A 21,383-nucleotide genomic window follows, 5' to 3' on the forward strand; every position below is an offset into this window, starting at 1 on the left:
CTTGAATTGGGGTCATCTTTTATAGTAGTATAGACAGAAAAAATTACATTGAATTTCTATTATTTTAGTGTTCTTTTATTATTTGTTCAAGATTGTTTAATACAACAGAAAAATTAATTTTGTTGAGGAATGAGAGGAAAACACCAGAAAACACAGATGGTTGTGTTGCCAGCTGTAAGCCGTTTTCAATGACATACAGATAAATAATTTCACGACGTTTGAAAATAATAGCATTGTTGTGAGGATGACGCGTGTATTTTCAATACTTTCTCGTCATCTAGACTCTAGACCACAAATGTCAAATAGGTAACCATTCAACTCAGCTGTGCCTGTGCTGTGCCCGCTGTGCCTAGCACAGAAAGGTGACTGACTGCTTGACGTTAAGTGGCTTGCTCCGTTGTTCTCTTTGATTGAATATTTTTCAACACAGTGAAGAAATTCTAATAATTATCGATTAAACTCGAAGAACTAACGTACGTCATGAGTGAATTGAGTCAAGAAGAGGTAAATGAAATATTTATTTTGTAAACGGACCTTGGCGTAGTGCGTATGGCCAATCTAATTTCGTAACAAAACAAAGCGTTTGTGTGGTGATGTTTAGTATTGATGTGCGTCAAAATTGTACACGTGCTGTAAGTGATTTCAATATTTGTTACAGATACGGCGACGTCGTTTAGCGCGACTAGGTGCGCTGGGAGCTACCCCTTCTTCCCCTGCCCCTGGTAGTCCTCCAGCCACGCCGGGTGCTTCCTTGACTAACACTGACACAGTAAATGTGCAGCAACCTTCGTCTCGCTTATCACCGTCACCTCGGGGTTCCACAGAATCGAACACATCGGATAGTGCTACTATAAATAGAGAGAATAACTTTGCAGATGGAGTTAGTAACAGTGAAGTGCCAGATCAAAATAAAATACCATCGGATAGTTTGATTGTGACAGAAAAAACTGAAAATAATTTATTGGATGAAATGCCAGATACAAAGATGACTGATCTCTCACAAACTAGACAGTACAACAGTTTTGACTCCATGGGTGATGACACATTGTTAAGTTGTGGATCAGTGCGTGTTGGTAGTTTGCCGCAGTCAACTGTTAGTGGTTCTGAAGGGGCATCAACAAGAGAGGACAGTACCTCCAGATCTATATCCCCACCTCAATTTGTGGAGCCCCCACCAGTGCGACCACGGACCTGTGTTGCATCCCCTAGCTGCTCTCGTCGCTCTCTCTCAATGGAAGTAGATGATGTATCAGAAAGAAATTCACAATCAGAACAGTCACAACAAGAACCTATGGATGTAAGTATTAAAAAAATCATTGTTCTTTTTATTATTGCCTGATTTGATAAGAGCCTATAAGACTTCTTTGTTACTTCAGCAATGGTGGTCTACGTTTTTTTAGTTAAACTCATAATTACATAATCAATTTGCAACATTTATTGATATCAATGATTAGTTACATAACTAAGAACTGTTTATGCTACATCTATAGTGACTAAAAATAGGCACAATTGTATACCAAATACATTGCTATCATATAATTTAAACTTATTAATTCTGACAAACAAAAAAGGTCCAAGAAGGACAAACAAAATTTAGCAGACAAGAAAAAAGGCAATGCATCTGCAATTGCAGATGTCTATGGGCAGTGGTCGCTTCACCATTTCGGCGAATTCAGGTGGCCGCTTACTCATTTGCCACCTTGTAATATATAAAAAATTAAGATTGAATATACATACATGACATTCAGCTTTATTGTCTTTATATTAGATTGAAGAAGATCCGTCACAGTCACCAGCAAGAAAGATCCACAGAACAAGGACAGTGAGTTGCACTGAACTGTCTGAAGAGCAACTAAGAGTTATTGTTTCTAAGATACTTCAAATATCTTGGTCTGAAGAAATTGTGGGTGAGTAAATATAGCTTTAATGACTTTTACAGCTGTGCATTTCAAATATTTAAAAAGGGCTGTCACTTGGTGTAAGTGTCAGCACATTTTGTATACATTAACACTATTGCTATCTCTGTTCTCAACTTGAATGAGAGGGATGTTAATAGTATAGTAATTAGACTATGCTATAAGATTCAATACAATAATTTAAGTGGTAATATAGAATTTTCTGTACTGTCAAGTGCGTTCTTTGAATCATTCAGAGTTTGAACTATTGTGTCAATATGTCCATTCATTTTACTACCTGAAGTCATTTTTTGTTCTACATTCATGATATGTGATTCTTAAGTAATTGTCTCGAGGAATAAAATTAACTTTAATGCTTTGTGTCTGGAATTGAGAAAGGTAACAGACTATATCTAAAAAGTAAAGTATCAATGACTGAAAAAATATTATGTTGTCTAAATAATTATTGTTTGTGTTTTACAAATTGTCAACTATTTCAAAACGTAAGCAACATATTTTCAATTATGATAAAATAATTTCAGGAGGTATGTTTGTACCAATAGTAGCTGCTATGTTACTTGACAATCCTAAACTTAGTTTAGAGGAACTAGCATCAGAGGCTCTCATTGATATCATCACTCAGCTCGAGGATGGAGCTGATCCATTAAATCAGAAATTAATCGCAATCGCTGAAACTACCAAAAGACTGATGGAAGACTGTGGGGATGATACCTTGACAAGTGGACCGCTAGGTTCCGAGTCGGACAATCAAAAAGGTGGTAGCACTGTAAACCTGGTTCTCCCCAAGACTATCCCGACACAAGGTTTAGCTGTTAGCTATCTATTACGTTTCTACAATAATATTAATCTTTACGAGAGAGAACATCCAAAGAAAAGTTCAGAACCACCTTTAAGTGATTTATTACAAACCTTAAGAACCTTAATTGTTAATCATTTGGTGTTGGTGCTCAGAGGGAAATTTAATTTGGAAAAATGCAGAAAATCACCCTTGTTGCCTTACATCTTAATTGGTAGCACACCAATCGGTCTAATTCCTGAAATACTTTTGGCTACTTATTTAGAAGAATCTTTTGAAGAGGTAAATATCTTATGAATTCTAGTATACTTTTAAAATGCGACTTTTGTTTTGCCTTCGATAGACAAATAAAACATTTCAACAGGTGTTTGTGCCACTCCTGTTGGGTATAAGAGAGGAGATGCGTCGGAGCGTGTCTCCACTGAACGGCCGGGGTCACGGGCAGGCGCTGCGTGCGCTACGCTCCTTGTGCGAACTACGCGCGGGGCCGCGGCACGCGCTTCGCCCAATCTGCGCTCTCATCGTCCGCCTGCCCAGCCTTTGCCCTCCTTCGGTTACTACCGCACCGGGACGAGAAATTGCTAGAGCCAGCTTCTTAGGACCATTCTTTGCTGTAGGTATTATTTATAATTGTGTATTCGGATGTAAATCTGTATCTTAATAGCTCAATTAACTCAAAAATAAACTTGTTTATCAATTGATCTGTTATTTTTTTGTTGATTTAAATAAACTATAATGCTTTTTTCATAGGTATCGCTTTTCGCGGAAGAGAATCCTCGTTTAGCGGAACGTTTATTCGCGACGGGGTCCAGTGACCGCAGCCTCGCATTCGCATTGCAACGCGAATTGGAAGCGAGCAGGAACACTTTACACACAATCTGCCACAATATACTGCTCTGTCCTGAAGCGAGAGAACCCTTCCTCAATTACTTTGCGGAACTACTCCAGAGAAATGAACACAGAATCCGCTACAGAAACGATGACAGATCATTAGCTGGTAAGTGTTTGTTCATTATTTTTGTATAAAGTTAGTTCTTTGTGGGTAGAATTAAAGAAATGAATGTTAATAAAACCTTTTTAGTTTATAACTAAGTAAAAACTAACTTAGTTTTGATTTTTCGATGATATATATAAAAGTATATGATATAAATATAAAAGTATGACATGTAAATATTTTTTAGATGTAAACAACGTCCGAATATAAACATATTATTTTCGAAATTAAATAAATTTCATCGCATACAGCTCAAAACATAATCTGGTTCGCCATTCCCGAAAATAACTTACGCGGAATTGTCATTAACCTCCCCTGTACTAAAATAAGGTTTATTTGAACATTCAACCCGATCTTGCAACTTTGTGCAAATTCTCCGGTTTTCCACCATTGTCTATTTCTTTGTCTTATATCGTAAGTCATAATATTGTCCTGATTGCTAAATCGTTATGGTCATTTTTAAATTTACAACATCTTAAGATTAACTAGTTATCCTCTAGAAGTAAATTATTAAAATCAAAGGTAATCAGTAAATGGATAATGGTAAATGTATTATATAAAGGGAACATTGTTTTGTCGCGATAAGACTTGTGGACGTATTGCAATTCATTGGCCCGCGGTATATTTTCATCTATAAAATATAGGTATAGGTGTGTATACAAGAAAACTTGTTGCAATACGAATCTAGAACATGGGAATTGAACCCAAATTCTTTGGGTAGGTTAGTGAATCGTTCACCAACTGAAACGTCATTACTTTTCAGTAATCCTAATTTACATAAAGCCAATAAATCGAATATTTTTTTTTACGATGTGATACAAAATGGATTTGTATTCGATATAAGGTAAATAGACAGAAGTTCTTGAATATAGTTGGGAATAGTTGCAAGTGTAATATGGTGACCGATTCTAATTTTATAGTCCCGGTGTTATCTACAACGAATGAGCGTTTAGTGACGTCCGTTTCTATAAGTGATACGTAACCATTCTCGTTGCGTAAAGGAAACTACGCAGGATGGAGAACATAAAGTATGGAGGCGGCGTTTATTTATTTACTTATATGTTTGTAAACAAAGTGGCCCTGTAATAAGAAAATTAGGGAATTTTTAGTATACACGAACACGAATCAACAATATACTTTCACCGTTTTGAACAGTATTTTTATTTATCAAAAATTATATTTTCTTCTGAATTTAGTCTTTAGTGCACTTAAAAAGATTTTTCTTTCAATTTACATAATAAAAAAAATGTCATCTCTTTTTAGCTTTATTACGTTAAAGTCGATGTCAATTATTTAAATTGTTGATGTTGTGTAGCTAAAGAATCGAGGATCGTCCTTCGCTGCACCTTTATCTTATGCTTATGTATTAAACACGCTGAATTGTTATTTTGCGCATAACGTTTGCCTTATTTACGCAACCACTTCGAAACAAAGGATCGGGTCATCTGATTTTTTTTACTCTGTTTGACTTTTATAATGTATTACCTTATAGATGCAGACTTGATTTTGAATTTCAAAGTTTGAACAAATCTTGTCAACATACATCAGGCAAATGTTTTGAAGTATGTAAATATTCTGATGTAGAGGCAAACAAGTTATATAACGAAACTTATTCGACTTTACTATGTAACATAATGTTTCTTAACTTATATAAGTTTTTATTATATTATATATACACATATATACATTATATAATGCAAACATTATTTCCGTGGTTTTAAAAATACATTCACTTAAATGTAGATAATACATTTAAAGTATACAAAAAATCTATACTATGCAATAACACAACTGTTTAGTGAAAACTTTGTGAGGAATCAAGGATTTGTATTAGTTTTATATACGTTTTGTTACTTAAAGACAGGAATGTCGAACTAATGGCATGCGAGACAAAATTTTGGGCACGTCACTGATCACAAAAAATCAATATGCACTAAGAAAAAAGCTTGAAGTAGGATTACTTCCATGATAAGCGAACGTACTTGATGGCATATCTATAATCTCTTTAAAGGTTTAAATACTAGAATGGCACGTTGATACGTAAATGTTCTCCATCTCTGCTTTAAGAACTAATAAATGCCACAAAAATTGATGAGATGTAAGGCTGTGCCTCTAATACTGTGGGTGATGTATTTTTTATCACCTCGAAACTTTTAATCAATAGCAAGTGATAGTCTTTTTTTCCGGTGAATGTTTTTTAATGATTGACAAAAATAAACGTATCGTGTCGCTGAGTTCGTAGTAACATAACGTCTATTGGCTTTACTCCAATACATTTATTTCCGAGATGCTATGTTGTTCGCATGTTTAGTAAGAAACATTTGTTTATTGTTTCTTATTATATTTTTTTGGTAAACAAAAATGTAGTTCGTATTTGGATGCGAATACAATGATTTTTCATATTAATCACTATTAATGCAGAAATATAATTGTCTTACTTATAATTACTTAATAGTATAATGCGAATGTTTAAATGGATGGATGGATGGATGTTTGTTTGAAGGCTCGACGTAACGGCTCAACGGATCTTGATGAAATTTGGCACAGATGTTGAACATAGCCTGGAGGAACACATAGGCTACATATTACGTTTTTTTTTTAATTCCGCGCGAAGGGAGTCGCGTGCGACAGCTTGTTTTAACATATATGTACTTAAAGAAATGTTTATAAAAGTAGTATATATGTATGTATGTAATACTTTTATATATCTATGGAATTGACATTTTCACTTCAAATAATCTCTCAAAATTAAAACAATTGATATTGTTCTTAGGTGATGGGTTCATGCTGAACGTATGTTCAGTACTGCAGCTGCTTTCTATCCGCATCAAGCTGGAGCGCGTCAACCCCTTCTACACTTTCCAGCCTAACACCTGGATAGACATCCATGACGACACCCGCCTCTACTACACTTCGCAAGAGGCCCAGGACTGGCTCGACGCATTGAGTAAGTAATGTTTGTAAAATGTTGGTAAATTTGTTGATACCGTGCATTTGAAATTAGAATGTGCATAAAATCCCGCCATATTGTGACGTCATAGCTGTCAAATTGAAAAAATATGATAATTTCTGCACCTCCGATGATAAAATATTATCTTACACAAATTATTTTTTGTTTGAATGTGTACTTTTTTTAAGGTTTTTTGACTTATTGATGTCATCCTCTCGTACATTCGTATTTGAAACGCATAATACTTTAGAACCTTGGGTTTATTGCGCGAACATAAAAAGTCTGAATCCAAAAATCAAAATTATATAATTCTAGTAGTTTCAATTCAAACCAGTTATTCCAACGTATCAAGATTGTATATTATTCAATTATGTATATTTATACAATATGACATATGGAACTGATTGCTACGTTACTCAGCAGTTTTTCCAACTATCACCGTAAAGTCGGTACGATAATAACCGATGATAAACCGCCATTTAATTTCGTTGTGCTGAAAAATTAATAAAAAAAAAACAAAAAAATGGGACCCACCTGCAAGCACTTCCTTTCGATTAAAATAATTTTTATCAAAATCGGACCACCAGGGACGGAGATTCGCGGTAACACACATTAAAAAAAAAAAATTCAGTCGAATTGATAACCTCCTTCTTTTTGAAGTCGGCTAAAAAGACAGTTGACATAATCAAATTTGGAATTTCGAACAACTATATTATTTCAAGACATTCCAATTAACTTTAGTTTTAAAAATCATATGACTACTAGCGCCAACATAAAATTATTTAATTTACCCGCGAAAATATCAACTGTGTCAAACAGGCAAAAACAACAAAGATAGGAAAGAACAATGTTTAAAAATTATACATCATGTTAATTTTTTGTAGACTGGGAATAAAACCAACGTCTAACTGTTATAATTTAGATAGGATTTTTTTCTTATTTAAGAAGTATATTAGGATTAAAAAAGTAGGTACATATTTAATACAAGCGAAACAAACACAACTGGCAATTAGTTCAATTAAATAAATGACGCGGTAACGACTTAAATCAGTAATTGAGACTAAGCTGTTAATTGTTTCATAAAAAAAAACCTCCAATATTTTGTATTTACAGAGTTTTTTTAACAATTACTAAACTTATACATTTGAAGCATTTGCTTAGACATTAGACTTGCATTATTTTGTGATTTCTTAATAAAATATTATATATTTTTTTTTATAAAATATATGATTTATAAAATATGAGAATTATACCATATTTAAATATCCAAACCCATCGTATGATACTTAAATATTCAAAGTAAAATATTTTTTAATGACAACTAATGATTTGATTTAATTTCAGATAAAGACCCGAATCACAAATGGCCCGAGGCGAAGTTCCAGACTGTCTGCTGGTTCCTGACACTTCACATGCATCATGTAGCTCTGATACCTGCTCTGCACACTCACCAGCGACGTATAAGGTATTGTTCACAACTCCGCCTAATACTTGCGTCTATCGCCCGCAACACCGTTCTCGCTGAATTAAAAAAAAAAAACTAGTAGCCTGTGTTTTGTTCTAGACTATATTCTACATTTATACCAAATTTTCATTTCCATCCATCTATCTAAACTTTCGCATTTATAATGTTATATGTAATATATAAATACGAATATAGAAATAGTTGTTTACAATTACTATTATATACGAAAGATATAAAGTACCCAGATTTTACGTAACCATGTTTATTTATTGCGAGCAATTTAATATTAGACGCATAAGTTGTATGATATATATGTTTAGGTGTATATCCCTTATTAATTGTCATGCACAAGACGATCTTTGACTTGTTTACATCAAAGAATTGCATACATACATATGTATGCAACATACATTCCAACTGAATTTTAAATAACATTTTATCATAGTTTGACTGATTTGTATCGTGTTTATTGATGACTGTGTGATTTAAAAGTTAGTATACGTTTGTTTTGTTTCTAATGTAAGACTTCTCATCACATGTATTCAATTTTTAAAAAATAATGTCTCTGTCTAATAATATTTTTCAAAGAGAATATAGAGCAACATTTTTATACAAGTATTTCGGTATTTGATACACGACATAACTCTAAACTATATTATATGTAAATTAAGTAGTATTAAAAATATATGTTCGAAAGATATATATCAAGAAAGAGAGAAATATTATGTTTATGTTGTGGCAGAGCATTCCGCGACCTGCAGAAGGTGATAGAGGAGCTGATGGCCGCGGAGCCGCAATGGCGTAACACATACGCAGCGCTGCGCAATCGCGAGCTGTTACGGCGATGGCGACGACAAATCAAACGGCTCCAGAGGTAAATACAAGTTTAAAACATTCACACACACCCACTCACATACACAAAAGTCATAGAGTAATCAAAGTTAAATAAACATTGTTAGTTGCTATACTGAGACTTTTATGTTTGAAAATGCAATTAAAACTAAACATTATCGAACAGGTCAAAACAATGTGCGGAGACAGCGCTACTTGACAGTGACCTGATGCGTCGTAGCTTGCAATTCTACTCGTCAGTATGCGTACTGCTGACTCAGCAGTTAGAGGCTGCGAGGACCGCGGACCGGGCGGTCGCTAACCTGGAGAGCCCCGACGCGGGCAGTGGCAGCGAGAGCGCAGCCCCCAGTGCCGAGGGCGGAGCACCTCGCGCTCCGCACGGGCCCAGCGCGGGCTCGCTGGCAGACGCCTTCCGGGCCACCCCGGAGTGGTACGTCGAGGATATTGCTGACTTCATGCTCTTTGCTGTGCAGTAAGTTGATTTTTTTATTAAATGTTTTAAGTCTTAAATCAGTTTATTATGAGAGCTTTGGAAAAATAAGGTATATTATAAATTTACTCGTTCACTTAGTGCTTTAGTTGTTAAAAATGTTTATGTTTTAGTTTATTTTGTTAAAAGTGCATTGACACTAATCGTGTCCATAATATTTACATCATTATCTTATTTGAAATTGATTATAAGATATGTGAGTACTAATTTTGTGCTATTTCAAGTTTTATCTTATCATGTAAAGGTCTACAATGGAATGAAATCTATATCGCTTCTGGTGAAATTAATAAGTAAATATTTACTTAGTTATCTAATCCGTAAGCATTTATTTATATACAATATAAAGTTTTTAAATACACACGTAAGAAGAAAATGGATTCGATATTGGTAAAGGTACAAAAGAAACTAAAGAAAATCCTATTTATTTTTTTCGGCGTCACTTCGGACAAATATTTCAAATACAACCAGTAATTTACTCTACTAAAATATTTTGTACGAGTGTTTCGGAAATCATAAATTATAGCCTGAGTAGATCGGTATAATTTAGTAATATTTCATAATTTTTGAATGTAATTTTCAGATACGTGCCACAGATAGTGGCGGACTATATAGAGGAGCCGGTGGTGACGTGGCTGCTGACGGCGGTCTGCAACTCGCGCCTCCTCAAGAACCCCTACCTCGTCGCTAAGATCGTCGAGGTGTTGTTCGTCATCAACCTATCTATTCCTCTCAAGCTCAAAAATGTCTATGAAAGGTAATTATTTCGTACATTTTGTAGTATTCAGTGTTTTAAAGTGGAATAAAGCTTCTACGTATGAGTTTTGGAAAATTAATGCTACTCGAGTGGCATTTTACTAATTTTATATTATTAAGATTTTTTTAAACTTTTCTTTATGCAGCCTTTTAATAATATTCATTATTAAAATCAAATTAACTATTAAAAAAATAAAATTAAACTTTTTAATTATCGCTAAAAACAGTCATAAAACAATACATTTGGTACAAAAAAAAACCAATATATGTAATATTTTCAGATTCATGGACCACCCGATGTCTCAGACGTCGCTGCCGAGCGCATTAATGCGTTTCTACACAGACATAGAGACAACTGGTCAGAGCACTGAGTTCTACGACAAGTTCACAATACGCTTTCACATCAGCATCATACTGAAGGGCATGTGGGACCGTCCCATACATAAACAGGTGAGCACATCGCACAACTCTGTGCAAATTTAACATTGAAACATTATTAGGCCTTTCATACTGTAATGTTGTTTTTTATTTATTTTTTGTACGAATTTTTCAGCTGCGAAATTCGTTTTCGACGGTTAGGTTAGTTAATATGATGTTATATTTTTGTCAGATACTAGCTTTTACCCGCGACGAATAAAAAAATGCACACAAGATAAAAAAAAAAGTTCCTATGTCCGTCTCCTAGGTCTAAGCTACCTCCCCATCAATTTTCAGCTAAATCAGTTCGACCGTTCTTGAGTTATAAATAGTGTAACTAACACGACTTTCTTTTATATCATCAAAATATATTGCGATTTTGTTATTGTAACCTGAAATAATCTGATATTGTACAATTTGTAGCTACTATTTGGGCAAAGTTCGACTCTGATAGTTTTTTTAATGTATGTTTCTTAAATTTAATTTGATAATTGTTTTTTTGCAGGCTATAGTGAAGGAGTCTCGCTCTGGCCGGCAGTTCGTTAAGTTCATCAACATGCTGATGAATGACACAACATTCCTACTCGACGAGTGTCTTACGGTTATTATTTATAATCTCTTTTATAATTATTAACAATTAACAAAAATTAATACAACCTGTATAATTTTTAATTGATCGAATAGTGGAATCGGTTGGTATAATTCATTTCAAATATCTTGGCGGCCTCAACACACCTAACATTGTATTCTGCGAAGTGAATCGTGCGAAATTATCTGAAAATATCTATAATCGATGATTAAATTGGTCTATAAATAATTAGATAAAAAAATTACTACTTAACCTTTTAATAATTCTAACTTTCTACATTTTTGTGGAAACCAGTTTATTTTGGATAAGTGACCCCTTTTTCCAAAATGAACTCTTACAACAGACCCCACATGGCCAAATTACTTACTTTTAAGATCAATTATTATTATTATTTTTCATTCTGACTTAGGTCAACAGAAGACAGAGTGAGAATTAGCAATACTTTTAGTTCAATATTGGGAATCCTTGATCTAGACGTTGATGAATTATCTAGACATCGATACTGGAAGCTTATTGTATTATGTACTTTATTTGTACAGTACTTGAAACGTATCCACGAGGCACAAGAAGGTGGTCCTTCAACTGAAGTACGCGCGAGAGCATTAGCACAGGACGAGAGACAGTGCCGCTCTTATCTTACACTCGCCAGGTAATTTTTATTTTATTTATTATATAATTATAATATGACAGAATATTTTCGAACACATTTCTTGTAATTTATACAAATAACCTTAAAATCTTACTAATATTATTAATGCGAATGTTTGTATGGATGGATGTATGTTTGAAGATATCAACAGAGATCTTTTGACTGCTTTCTTACACGATGTAAAACAGTTTTTTTGGTATTTGTATAAAGTAAACTACCGTTAGCATAAAGGTAAAGGCGCATTGGTCCACTCTTTGCCGAGTGAGTTTGAGTTTAGTAATTCGCGGTAACCTTAATCCCTATGTTTGCATAATATATATTTTCTTATTAATTTGAGTTATAATAACGTTGTAACAGCGCTATATTTTGTAATAATTGTATGGTCTGTGTACAGAGAGACGGTGGACATGTTGGAATACCTGACGGTGGACATCAAGGAGCCGTTCCTGCGCCCAGAGCTGGTCGACCGGCTCGCCTCCATGCTCAACTTCAACCTGCAGCAGCTCTGCGGACCCAAGTGTAAAAACCTCAAGGTAACTAACTACCTCTCTCTCTCTCTCCCTTTCTCGTGCCAGAGTCTCGAGAGTCCAAGGGACCGCGATATTTTTCTCTTACAAGAATTTCCCATTTAAGGAAGTCGTACGTTGGGATATGACAATGACTTACTTATAGAGGTTCCTCGCTTATCCTGGTTCGACTATAGTTGATATGATGTGTGTTGTAGGTGCGTCGTCCGGAGAAGTACGGGTGGGAGCCGCGACGGCTGCTGAGTCAGCTGGTTGACATCTACTTGCACCTCGACTCGCCGCATTTCCACGCCGCACTCGCCGCTGACGAGGTCTGTATTATTCTAACTATTTTCTTCTATCAAAATACGTATTTAGTATTTTCTGACATACAGTGTGTTTCAATAATCTTTGTTAAAAAGTTTAGTAAAAAAAATTGAATAATTTTTTTTTTAAGGATCCCGCTAAAAATACTAGTTGCTTGTTAAATAAATTTGTGATTTAAAAGCTATAATATGAAACTGGTTTATTTGAAACTCAATGTAAAATATTGTTTACAAGTAAATAATTTGTGAGAATAGAAATGTTTAATAGACATTAAATTAATTAATTAAGAACGGCTTAACTCACGTGTAATCGTCCGGTGACGGCACCGACTAGTTTCGGACATCTTCAAGTCGATGGACCCCCGACGGGTTCGAAACTAGTCGGTGCCGTCACCAGACGATCACACATGAGTTAAGCCGTTCTTAATTAATTAATTATTATGTCTCACGAAAGTTTAGAGATTGAATTGTTTGTAATATTTCATTACAGAGATCATTCCGCAAGGAGTTGTTCGAGGAGGCAGCGGTGCGTTTGGCCAAGTCTTGTATAAAGACGCCCAATGAAATAGAACGCTTTAAAGCGCTCGCTGACAATGCATATCAAATTGCCGGTCAGTTATCTATCTTATTAATATTATAAATGTAAAAATTTAGATGGATGTATGGATGGATGTTGATTAGGAGGTGTCTCCGGAACGATTTAACGAATCATGATGAAATTTGGCATAGATGTAGAACATAATCTCAAAGACCACATAGACTGATTAAGTTTTTTATTACTTATAGTTGGATTGAACCAATTTTTAATGTATAGTATACATTCAAAAGTCGTGTTAGTCACTATTTCGATGGATGTTATGTAAAAGGGCCAAAGTAACAAATTAATGATTTTTACTTTTTTATATTAAAAGTTACGTCTTAATCTAGTTAACAATATGCACTAAACATAAGTACACAATTACAGGTGTAAATGTGTTTTTTTTGGTAAAGTAAAAGGACGTATGCGGCATCTTTTCCTATATGGTGGAAACTTTGAAAGCCTCTCCTGTAAAGTTGTTAATTTGCACATTGGTCCTTATTCGTAGGAGTTTAACTGAAGAACGGCTGAACAGATTTATCTGAAAATTGGTGGGGAGGTAGTTTAGGACTAGGAGACGAATATAGGATAAAGTTTTATCCCGTTTCCGTGGGACGTGACATAATTTATTTTCTTCAATTCATTATGTTTATAAGAACGTCGATGGCTAAGGAGTTAAGCACTTGACTTACAATCTACAGTCCTGGGTTCGAATCCCGGCATATACCAATATGTTTTTATCTATTTTCGATTTACATATGTACATTTATCCGACGTTCTAATGGTGAAGGAAAACATCGTGATGCAATCTGCACATATCTGAGAAGAAATTTAATGATATGTGTGAAGTGGACCCGCACTGGGTTTGCGTTGACTATGGTCTAGTCACCCCTAAGTTAGGGTAGACTCCGAGCCCTTCAGTGGGGATGTATAGTGAGCTGATGATGATGATGATTATATTTATATTAATTAATTATTTTAATTTTAGTATCAAATCAACAAAAGAGCGACGAGTACGCAGACGCGCCTGAAGAGTACCGCGACCCGCTAATGGATACCCTGATGACTGATCCCGTCGTCTTACCATCGGGGAAGGTAATTTAATAAAATATCATATTAAAAACAACAAAATAATTCAATCTTATAAAAAACAAAGAATTTTTTTTTATTTCTTGTTTAAAATTTTACAAATATCTTGACAGTTCAAGGTCAGCTGTGCACTTGACATTGTCCCCCTCCCCGTTATACCTAACATTGTGTGTTGTACAGAAACTTCTACCGTGTTCTGAGCCATGCATATCTTACTAATATTATAATTGTGAATGTTTAGATGTACGGATAGATGGATGGATGGATGTTTGTTGTTAGATATCTCCAGAACAATTAAACGCAATTCGATTAAATTGGGCATAGATGTAGAATATAATCTTGAAGAACACATAGGCTACTATTAAGGTTTTTTTATTGAGCGCGGACGGAGTCGCGGGCTACATCTAGTCACAAAAAAAAACAATTTTTATATTTTTGTCTTTTATACATTCCTAAAACCACTGAGCCATTTTCTTGTATTTTACATTGTTTTAATACCATTCAATTTAATAACATTGCAACTTGTGCAGAGTTCTGTCAGCGATGAATATAATTTTTGTGTGCAGGTGATGGACAGGTCGGTGATCTTACGACATCTTCTCAACAGTGCCACAGACCCCTTCAACAGGCAACCGCTCACTGAAGACCAGTTGCGTCCAGGTAACTAAAATTTTTTTTATAAGATTTCTCTCTGGTTGTTACTATCTTGAAGTACTTAGTGGAATTAAATAGAAATGAGATATATTTTAATGACTAACAATTTCATTTATTTGATATATTTCGGAAATTTTAAATATTTAAACTGATGCAATTTCAGCCTTATAAAGGTAGAATTTCTTAGATATTTTTCTTATAATTTCCATTGAATTCAACAATACAACGATAGATTCAACGAATTTATAGATAAAAATATTGCCTACTAGAAGTTTAATTTTCGCCTTGACTCAAGATTATTTAGTTTAAAGGTTATAAGTTATCATGTTATTATTACACTTAATTATGTTTGTTTATATTTTCATATCAACAATTTGGTTTTAATTTAACCCTATTTATTTACTTTTTAATGAATTATGCATGTTTTATTTGTTTTATTTATGGTCATGTATGTCGTTGGAGGTAGAGCGTCGGTGGCTCAGGAGTTAAGCACTTGACTTGCAATCTGCAGGTCCTGGGTTCCAATCCCGCCATGTATCAATGTGTTTTTCGAGTTCGATTTACATATGTACATTTATCCGACGTTAATACGGTAAAGGAAAACATTGTGATACAACCTGCACATATCTGAGAAGAAATTCAAAGATATGTGTGAAGTCAACTCGCACTTGGTCAGCGTGGTTGACTATGGCCTAGTCACAGTGGGGATGTATAGTGAGTTGATGATGAAGTTGGAGGTCATCAAATTCTTATTTATACTTGAAGTCTTATTGCAACTTGATGATACTCGTTACTCGTCGAATCGGTTTTGTTTTATTATACATATTAATAAAATTGGACTGTCTGTATGTAATTTCGAAAAAAAAAAGATTTCGTACAAGGGATATTGTTGATAACGAAAAACCTATTTTTTTTTGTCCGTATGTCTGTCCGCAAGGCTGCGTTTGTCATGATAACAAACAAAATGATAATATTTCACAAAATGTCATGATAAAAATCATAAAACGTTCGTATAAAATATATCTAATTGTTACAGCTTCAGAGCTCAAGGAGAAGATAATTCAATGGCAACGCGAGAAGAAATCGTCGTAAGTGTTCATAGTGTTCACTTGTAATGTATATAATTAAATAAATATATATAAAGACTAGACGTTGGGGAGTCCAGACACGAACGGACTATTGTCCTAATATATTATTGTGAGATTATTGTAAGCAAGTTATTCTAGTGACAGTTAGACGAGGATCGAACTGGTTACAGCACAAACCTTTGTTGCATCAGAACAAAGGGGCAAAGTATTAAACGTGTCAAAATCAACAAGTAAGTATATAAAGAGCACAGATTATATACTTTAATATGGGCCTTTTCAATATTTTTGACGGATCAAGGTCATTTTGCGTAGTGTATTCCGTCATATCTAAAATTGTGTTCTTGTGTTCTAAATAGTGACTCGTATGATGTATCAACTAAACATTTTGTAATCTAAATGTAACCAGTTTTCTTCAATAACTATTTACTGAAATAGCACACCTATTTTAATATCTGATATCATTTTTCATAGGCTATAATTCTTTAATACTACTATATTATTCAGTCCAAATAGATATTATATTTGTATGGATCTTTTTCAACTGTAGTAACACATTTCAAAGTTTAATATTATCAATAGTATCCACAATAATTTCAAAGGAATAAAAGTCATTCGACTATAACATGGAGGTCCATTGTTTTCATTTTATCGACAAATTTTACGTATAGTTCTGCTAAGAACATATACTGGAAAAATTAAGAAAGACGAAACGAAATATGCTTAATACTAAGCATTGGATTTTTTACTTGAACGTAAAAGAATTTATTTTGCTCCGTATAAAAGTATAAATTAACAAATACATGAGCATTTGTGTAAGGCCTAACTGTGAACTAGGAAAAATTGGAGAGGCTGGTGATTCAACTTGTAAAAAAGTAATTATATATTAGTTATAAAATATTGTCATTACGCATTTTTATATAGATATGTCTAATATCATATATAATTAGATCAGATAGTTATCTAGTTTAACTCTTGGTTTACATTGTACTATTTAATAACCAACACATAGTATGGAATATTAGACTTTGTTTAGTTAAAAATTAATATGAAATTGTAATAAGTTTATTTGATTAATGTTTATTGCAACAATTTCAATGTTTTGTTCCTTTAGTTAGTTTAGCGGAATGAATCTTTACATATTTTAGACAATTTTCTATATAAATAAATTTGTGTTGATCACTGCCAAGTCAATTTAAAGGGGCATTCCTGCGTCAAACCATTTAATATCAAATTGTGGTCTCAGATGTTATACCATAATATTAATTTGTATTTATCTTTGTATCTACAATTATATGATAAAAGTATCTTATTTTAATTCAGTAAAATGTAATAAATGTGAAACAATCGTTTTATTTACAACTTCATTCATTCATTTCAATATTATACTTGGCCAAAGGCTACTTCAGAAAAGAAATAAAAATCTTTAAATATATATCAAATCCAATATAATTTTCAAATTAATATAAACATTTTAGTAAATAAATTATTGTCAATTTTTGATTTTATGACAGAGTAGCATCTTTAATAAACTTTGTTATATTAAAAGCAAAGTTAGTCATAAAAGTCATGATTATTTCGAGAAACTTTTCTATAAAGAGGTAGATATTATGAGATTAAAATAACGCATTTGATTAATGACATATTTATGATTTATAACAAATGATATGAAAAACTAATAAATGCACTCATAATTTCCCATGAAATAAGATGTAGTAAGTCCGAAACATTGAAATGAAAGATCTTATAAATATTAAAAAAAAAAAAATTACATTCAAATCTACTGACCAATTAAGCTATACATAAAGAAGGTTTTAACTAAATTTAATTCTGTACTTTTGTTAACAATTTCATTACATTTATAAAATAAATTTTGTTACAGAACTGATAAAATTCTGATATCTTCTATTCTACTAAATATCAATGTCAACATATATACACACAGCTTACATTCAGATAAAATATGAAAAAAAAAAACTCAATAGAACATGATTACAATTCTTCGAAACTATTTATCATATGTAAAGACTGGTTATTCTTATCAATAACCATCTTAGTATTCACGGCAGCATCCTGTATATCTTTTCTTAGACTATTCTTTTAGGATGTTAAAAATAGTTATGCAAAATCATAGAAGTCAAAATAAGACTAAATGACTATAGAATACAATCTAAACAATGTATAGCAAGCTTCATACATTAATTGTGATTTGACATAAGATAGGTAGATTTAATAGAATTACATGTACAATGTTAGTATATAAAAACTTGCAATATTATCAATTTATCTAACTTTTAATTTAATATTGACAAAAAAAATTGCATTGAGCTGCCTCAGATATAGGAATTTATAGTTATACATTATAAACAAATAAAAATAGCATTAATATATTTTTAAAGAAATAAACATAATAATAATAATAATCAGTTATTTACAGAAAAAAACATTTATTTATAATGTAAACATTAATTATTTACAATTTGCGACCATTTTATTATATAGTTCTAATGATTGATTTTAAATATTATTAAACATTTTTGGTCCAAAATTCTTTACTTTATTTTTGAAAAAAGAAATATTCTACATTAAAAGCCTTCAGTGTAATTAAGAACATAGTAGCCACATCTTATACTAATTTACCTTTAAATTCTAAAATAAACTACATAATATTTCAAAGCATGTAAATTGCTATGAAATGATAACTTTGTAGACAGTCTATATGCATTGTTTGTATGGTAAGCTCATTAAGTACTCATTTTGAATTAAACATTTATGTTACTGTCTCAATAAAAATGGTAGTCTATTAGCAAATAAACAAGAAATTATGTACAACATACCAAAATAGAAATTTAATCTAGCTGTCTGTCGGGGTACATACTGCATTGTGTCAAGGCATCTGAACCTTCTCTCAATATCAAATGCACGAGGTAAAGTCAACATTGGCAACAGGAACCAAAGAGAACACCTCACAGATGCAACCACAAACATTATGTATGGAGTAAACAACAAAAATGCATACAGTAAGTATGAGGCTGTTTTACCTATTAAAATGGCCAATGTAACAATTTCAGCCTTACTGTCAATTTCAAGGTCTCTAGTATTGTTACTATGGAGTATAGCTTCAGTGTTCAAAGCAAGGGGTATTGCATAGTAAATAATTGGCCAATCCACTCTTCCTGTTTGAGCCAAAAATGAAAACACTACAGCCACCGGTCCAAATATGACTAGAACCACAATATCACCCAGAGCTATATATTTTAGGCCTATTCCACCAGTGTAAAGAAATGAAGATGACAAGCCACCAAAATACACTAAGGCCAGATGTTCCATTCTGGCAGGTGACAAGATAACTAAAAGTAAAAAGAATCCACAACCTGCCATGTATAGTAAAGCTCCCAATGAGACTACTTCATCAATACTCAGTATACGATCAACAAGAGTTCTGTCGTCGGATTTGCGGTTGTCGATGCCTTTGACGAAATCAAAGTATGTGTTCACTACATTGCCGGCTCCGTGCACGGGGACAACGGTACAAAGGGTGAGAAGCAAGGTTACCCAGCTGAATCCACTCTCTCCTGGCAGTCGATATGACAGCGCGGCACCCAGTAACGTAGGTAATAAGCTTCCACTTAAAGACCAGGGCCGCAACGCAACCACGTATGTTCTGACTTTCATTAGCGGATTTCTTGCAGATGACACTTCTTCATTAGGTGGTTGGAGAAGATTACCTTCCGCCGCGGTATTATCATCATCGGTCTTCTTGTTTGTTTTCATTGTGATGGATCCCAGTTAACAAAAATGTATAACCTCCAAATTACACTTAACAATGAAAAATAAAGATAAACTGGTGACAAATGACTTAATTCATTTTAATTTTTAATCACTGTAAGAAATGCTCAAGCGGTATATGAAAAATAAAAAGTCCGTATCAACACCAGGAATGTTAACCACAACCGTTATTACTTAAATTACTTCTTGAATTAGAAGAGGTATAACGTATACAAACATCAAAACTGGTTTTCCAATTCGTAATGTCTAATCTGAAAGAACTGTAATGGTGATATCATGTACTGTTACTAGGAAATAAATAATAGGTATCCCAAATTTAGAGTCGAGTGACTATACGATCGTACGCCACAGCTATCTATTTCAAAGAAAAGAATCCCTAAATTTTAAACGATGAATGATGATAATGTAAACGTCATTATTGTCTTGTCAAATGTCAATGTCACATTTCTCTATGGTTTGCACTGACCTCTATATACGATATCTATGATGGTTTCGGACAATCGAAAGTGTGCTGACGTTATTCGACTAAATTATGATTGGGAGGTATGCGTATGAATTATAACTGCGCAAAATATATGTCTGTGTGCCTTAGGAAATAAAAATAAATGAAATTAAATATACAAAAAGGTACATTAAATCCAAATACTTCAAAATTACTTTCCTTTCCTATTTAATTTATTGTTCTTGATGCTTCTTGATGGGAGATTTATTTAATTTAATATTTATATGTAATTCAACTTTTATATCAAAGATGTGTCATGATTTTACTTATTACCTACCAAATATTACTTCCGACACAAAATGATTAATATTCTTTTAAAATGAAAAATAAATTTCATCTCAAGTCAGCAAGTCGCAGATGTTGGAAACATTTTGTAGGTTTTGAATGTTAACATTGCACACCTCATTCTCAGATTAGTATAGTAATATGTAATAATAATAGGTTAGGTTACTAGATATATGTACTTTTATTTTTGGGTAAACGTAAAAAACGAAATTATCATTCGTCTGTGTTGGAATCGATAATTTTGATCGAAATCAAATCGAACATTGGACATCCCTCGTCATTCCATTCATTATCATTTCAAAATTGAAAAATAAACTCTAAAAACTGTTTCGTGAAGTGAAGATTTTTTGGTTGACTCCGAAAAGGTAAAAAATCTAATACTTTTGAGTAATATTTATAACGTAGTGCTGAGTCGAATAATGCACATGAAGTGCATACATTTTAGGTTATTTTGTTACATTACACATTTAATTGATATTTATAGAAGTACCTTAAGGTCTAGGTAACTGTGTTAAGGAGTGATTTCATAGAAATTTTGTATGAATGCACATACTATTTTTGTGTAACAAAAATCTGATAAAACTATACAGTTACACGGGACCTTAATGTAAACGAAAACAATGGTTTTTAATGGAAATTAATAGGTAAGGTAAAGTAGGACTAGACATAATATCCTTTTAACCTAACTTTCTCATTTTG

The 21,383-nt window shown here is 33.1% G+C and overlaps 2 protein-coding genes across 2 annotated transcripts; one reads left to right on the forward strand and one right to left on the reverse strand.

The window, feature by feature from the left end:
- Positions 1-237: 237 nt before the first annotated feature.
- On the forward strand, positions 238-16,409 carry LOC106721018 (ubiquitin conjugation factor E4 B). Its single transcript, XM_014515849.2, has 20 exons — positions 238-504; positions 659-1,297; positions 1,769-1,907; positions 2,438-2,994; positions 3,077-3,325; positions 3,463-3,709; positions 6,480-6,653; positions 8,001-8,121; positions 8,864-8,995; positions 9,140-9,445; positions 10,044-10,217; positions 10,498-10,666; positions 11,139-11,234; positions 11,762-11,871; positions 12,266-12,404; positions 12,596-12,709; positions 13,194-13,314; positions 14,269-14,375; positions 14,936-15,029; positions 16,060-16,409. Exons 1-20 carry the CDS (start codon positions 481-483, stop codon positions 16,113-16,115), a joined length of 3,768 nt encoding a protein of 1,255 aa, XP_014371335.2. The 5' UTR covers positions 238-480; the 3' UTR covers positions 16,116-16,409.
- Positions 16,410-18,706: 2,297 nt separating this feature from the next.
- Positions 18,707-20,294, reverse strand: LOC106720960 (ubiA prenyltransferase domain-containing protein 1 homolog). The gene is made up of 2 exons (XM_014515766.2): positions 20,115-20,294; positions 18,707-19,893 (listed from the first exon to the last, which is right to left on the reverse strand). The coding sequence occupies exon 2, from the start codon at positions 19,880-19,882 to the stop codon at positions 18,884-18,886; it is 999 nt and encodes a 332-aa protein (XP_014371252.2). The 5' UTR covers positions 19,883-19,893; positions 20,115-20,294; the 3' UTR covers positions 18,707-18,883.
- Between the last annotated feature and the right edge of the window lie 1,089 nt (positions 20,295-21,383).

Source organism: Papilio machaon, chromosome 15 (genome assembly GCF_912999745.1).
Source record: "Papilio machaon chromosome 15, ilPapMach1.1, whole genome shotgun sequence".
Lineage (NCBI taxonomy): Eukaryota > Metazoa > Arthropoda > Insecta > Lepidoptera > Papilionidae > Papilio > Papilio machaon.

Bases quoted from the DNA above. Each gene is read 5' to 3' on its own strand.
- LOC106720960 (XM_014515766.2), bottom strand. From the start codon at position 19,882: ATGAAAACAAACAAGAAGACCGATGATGATAATACCGCGGCGGAAGGT.
- LOC106721018 (XM_014515849.2), top strand. From the start codon at position 481: ATGAGTGAATTGAGTCAAGAAGAG. The intron at 1,908-2,437 runs GTGAGTAAATAT...AAATAATTTCAG, and splicing joins TTGGTCTGAAGAAATTGTGG to GAGGTATGTTTGTACCAATA. The intron at 3,326-3,462 runs GTAGGTATTATT...CTTTTTTCATAG, and splicing joins TCTTAGGACCATTCTTTGCT to GTATCGCTTTTCGCGGAAGA.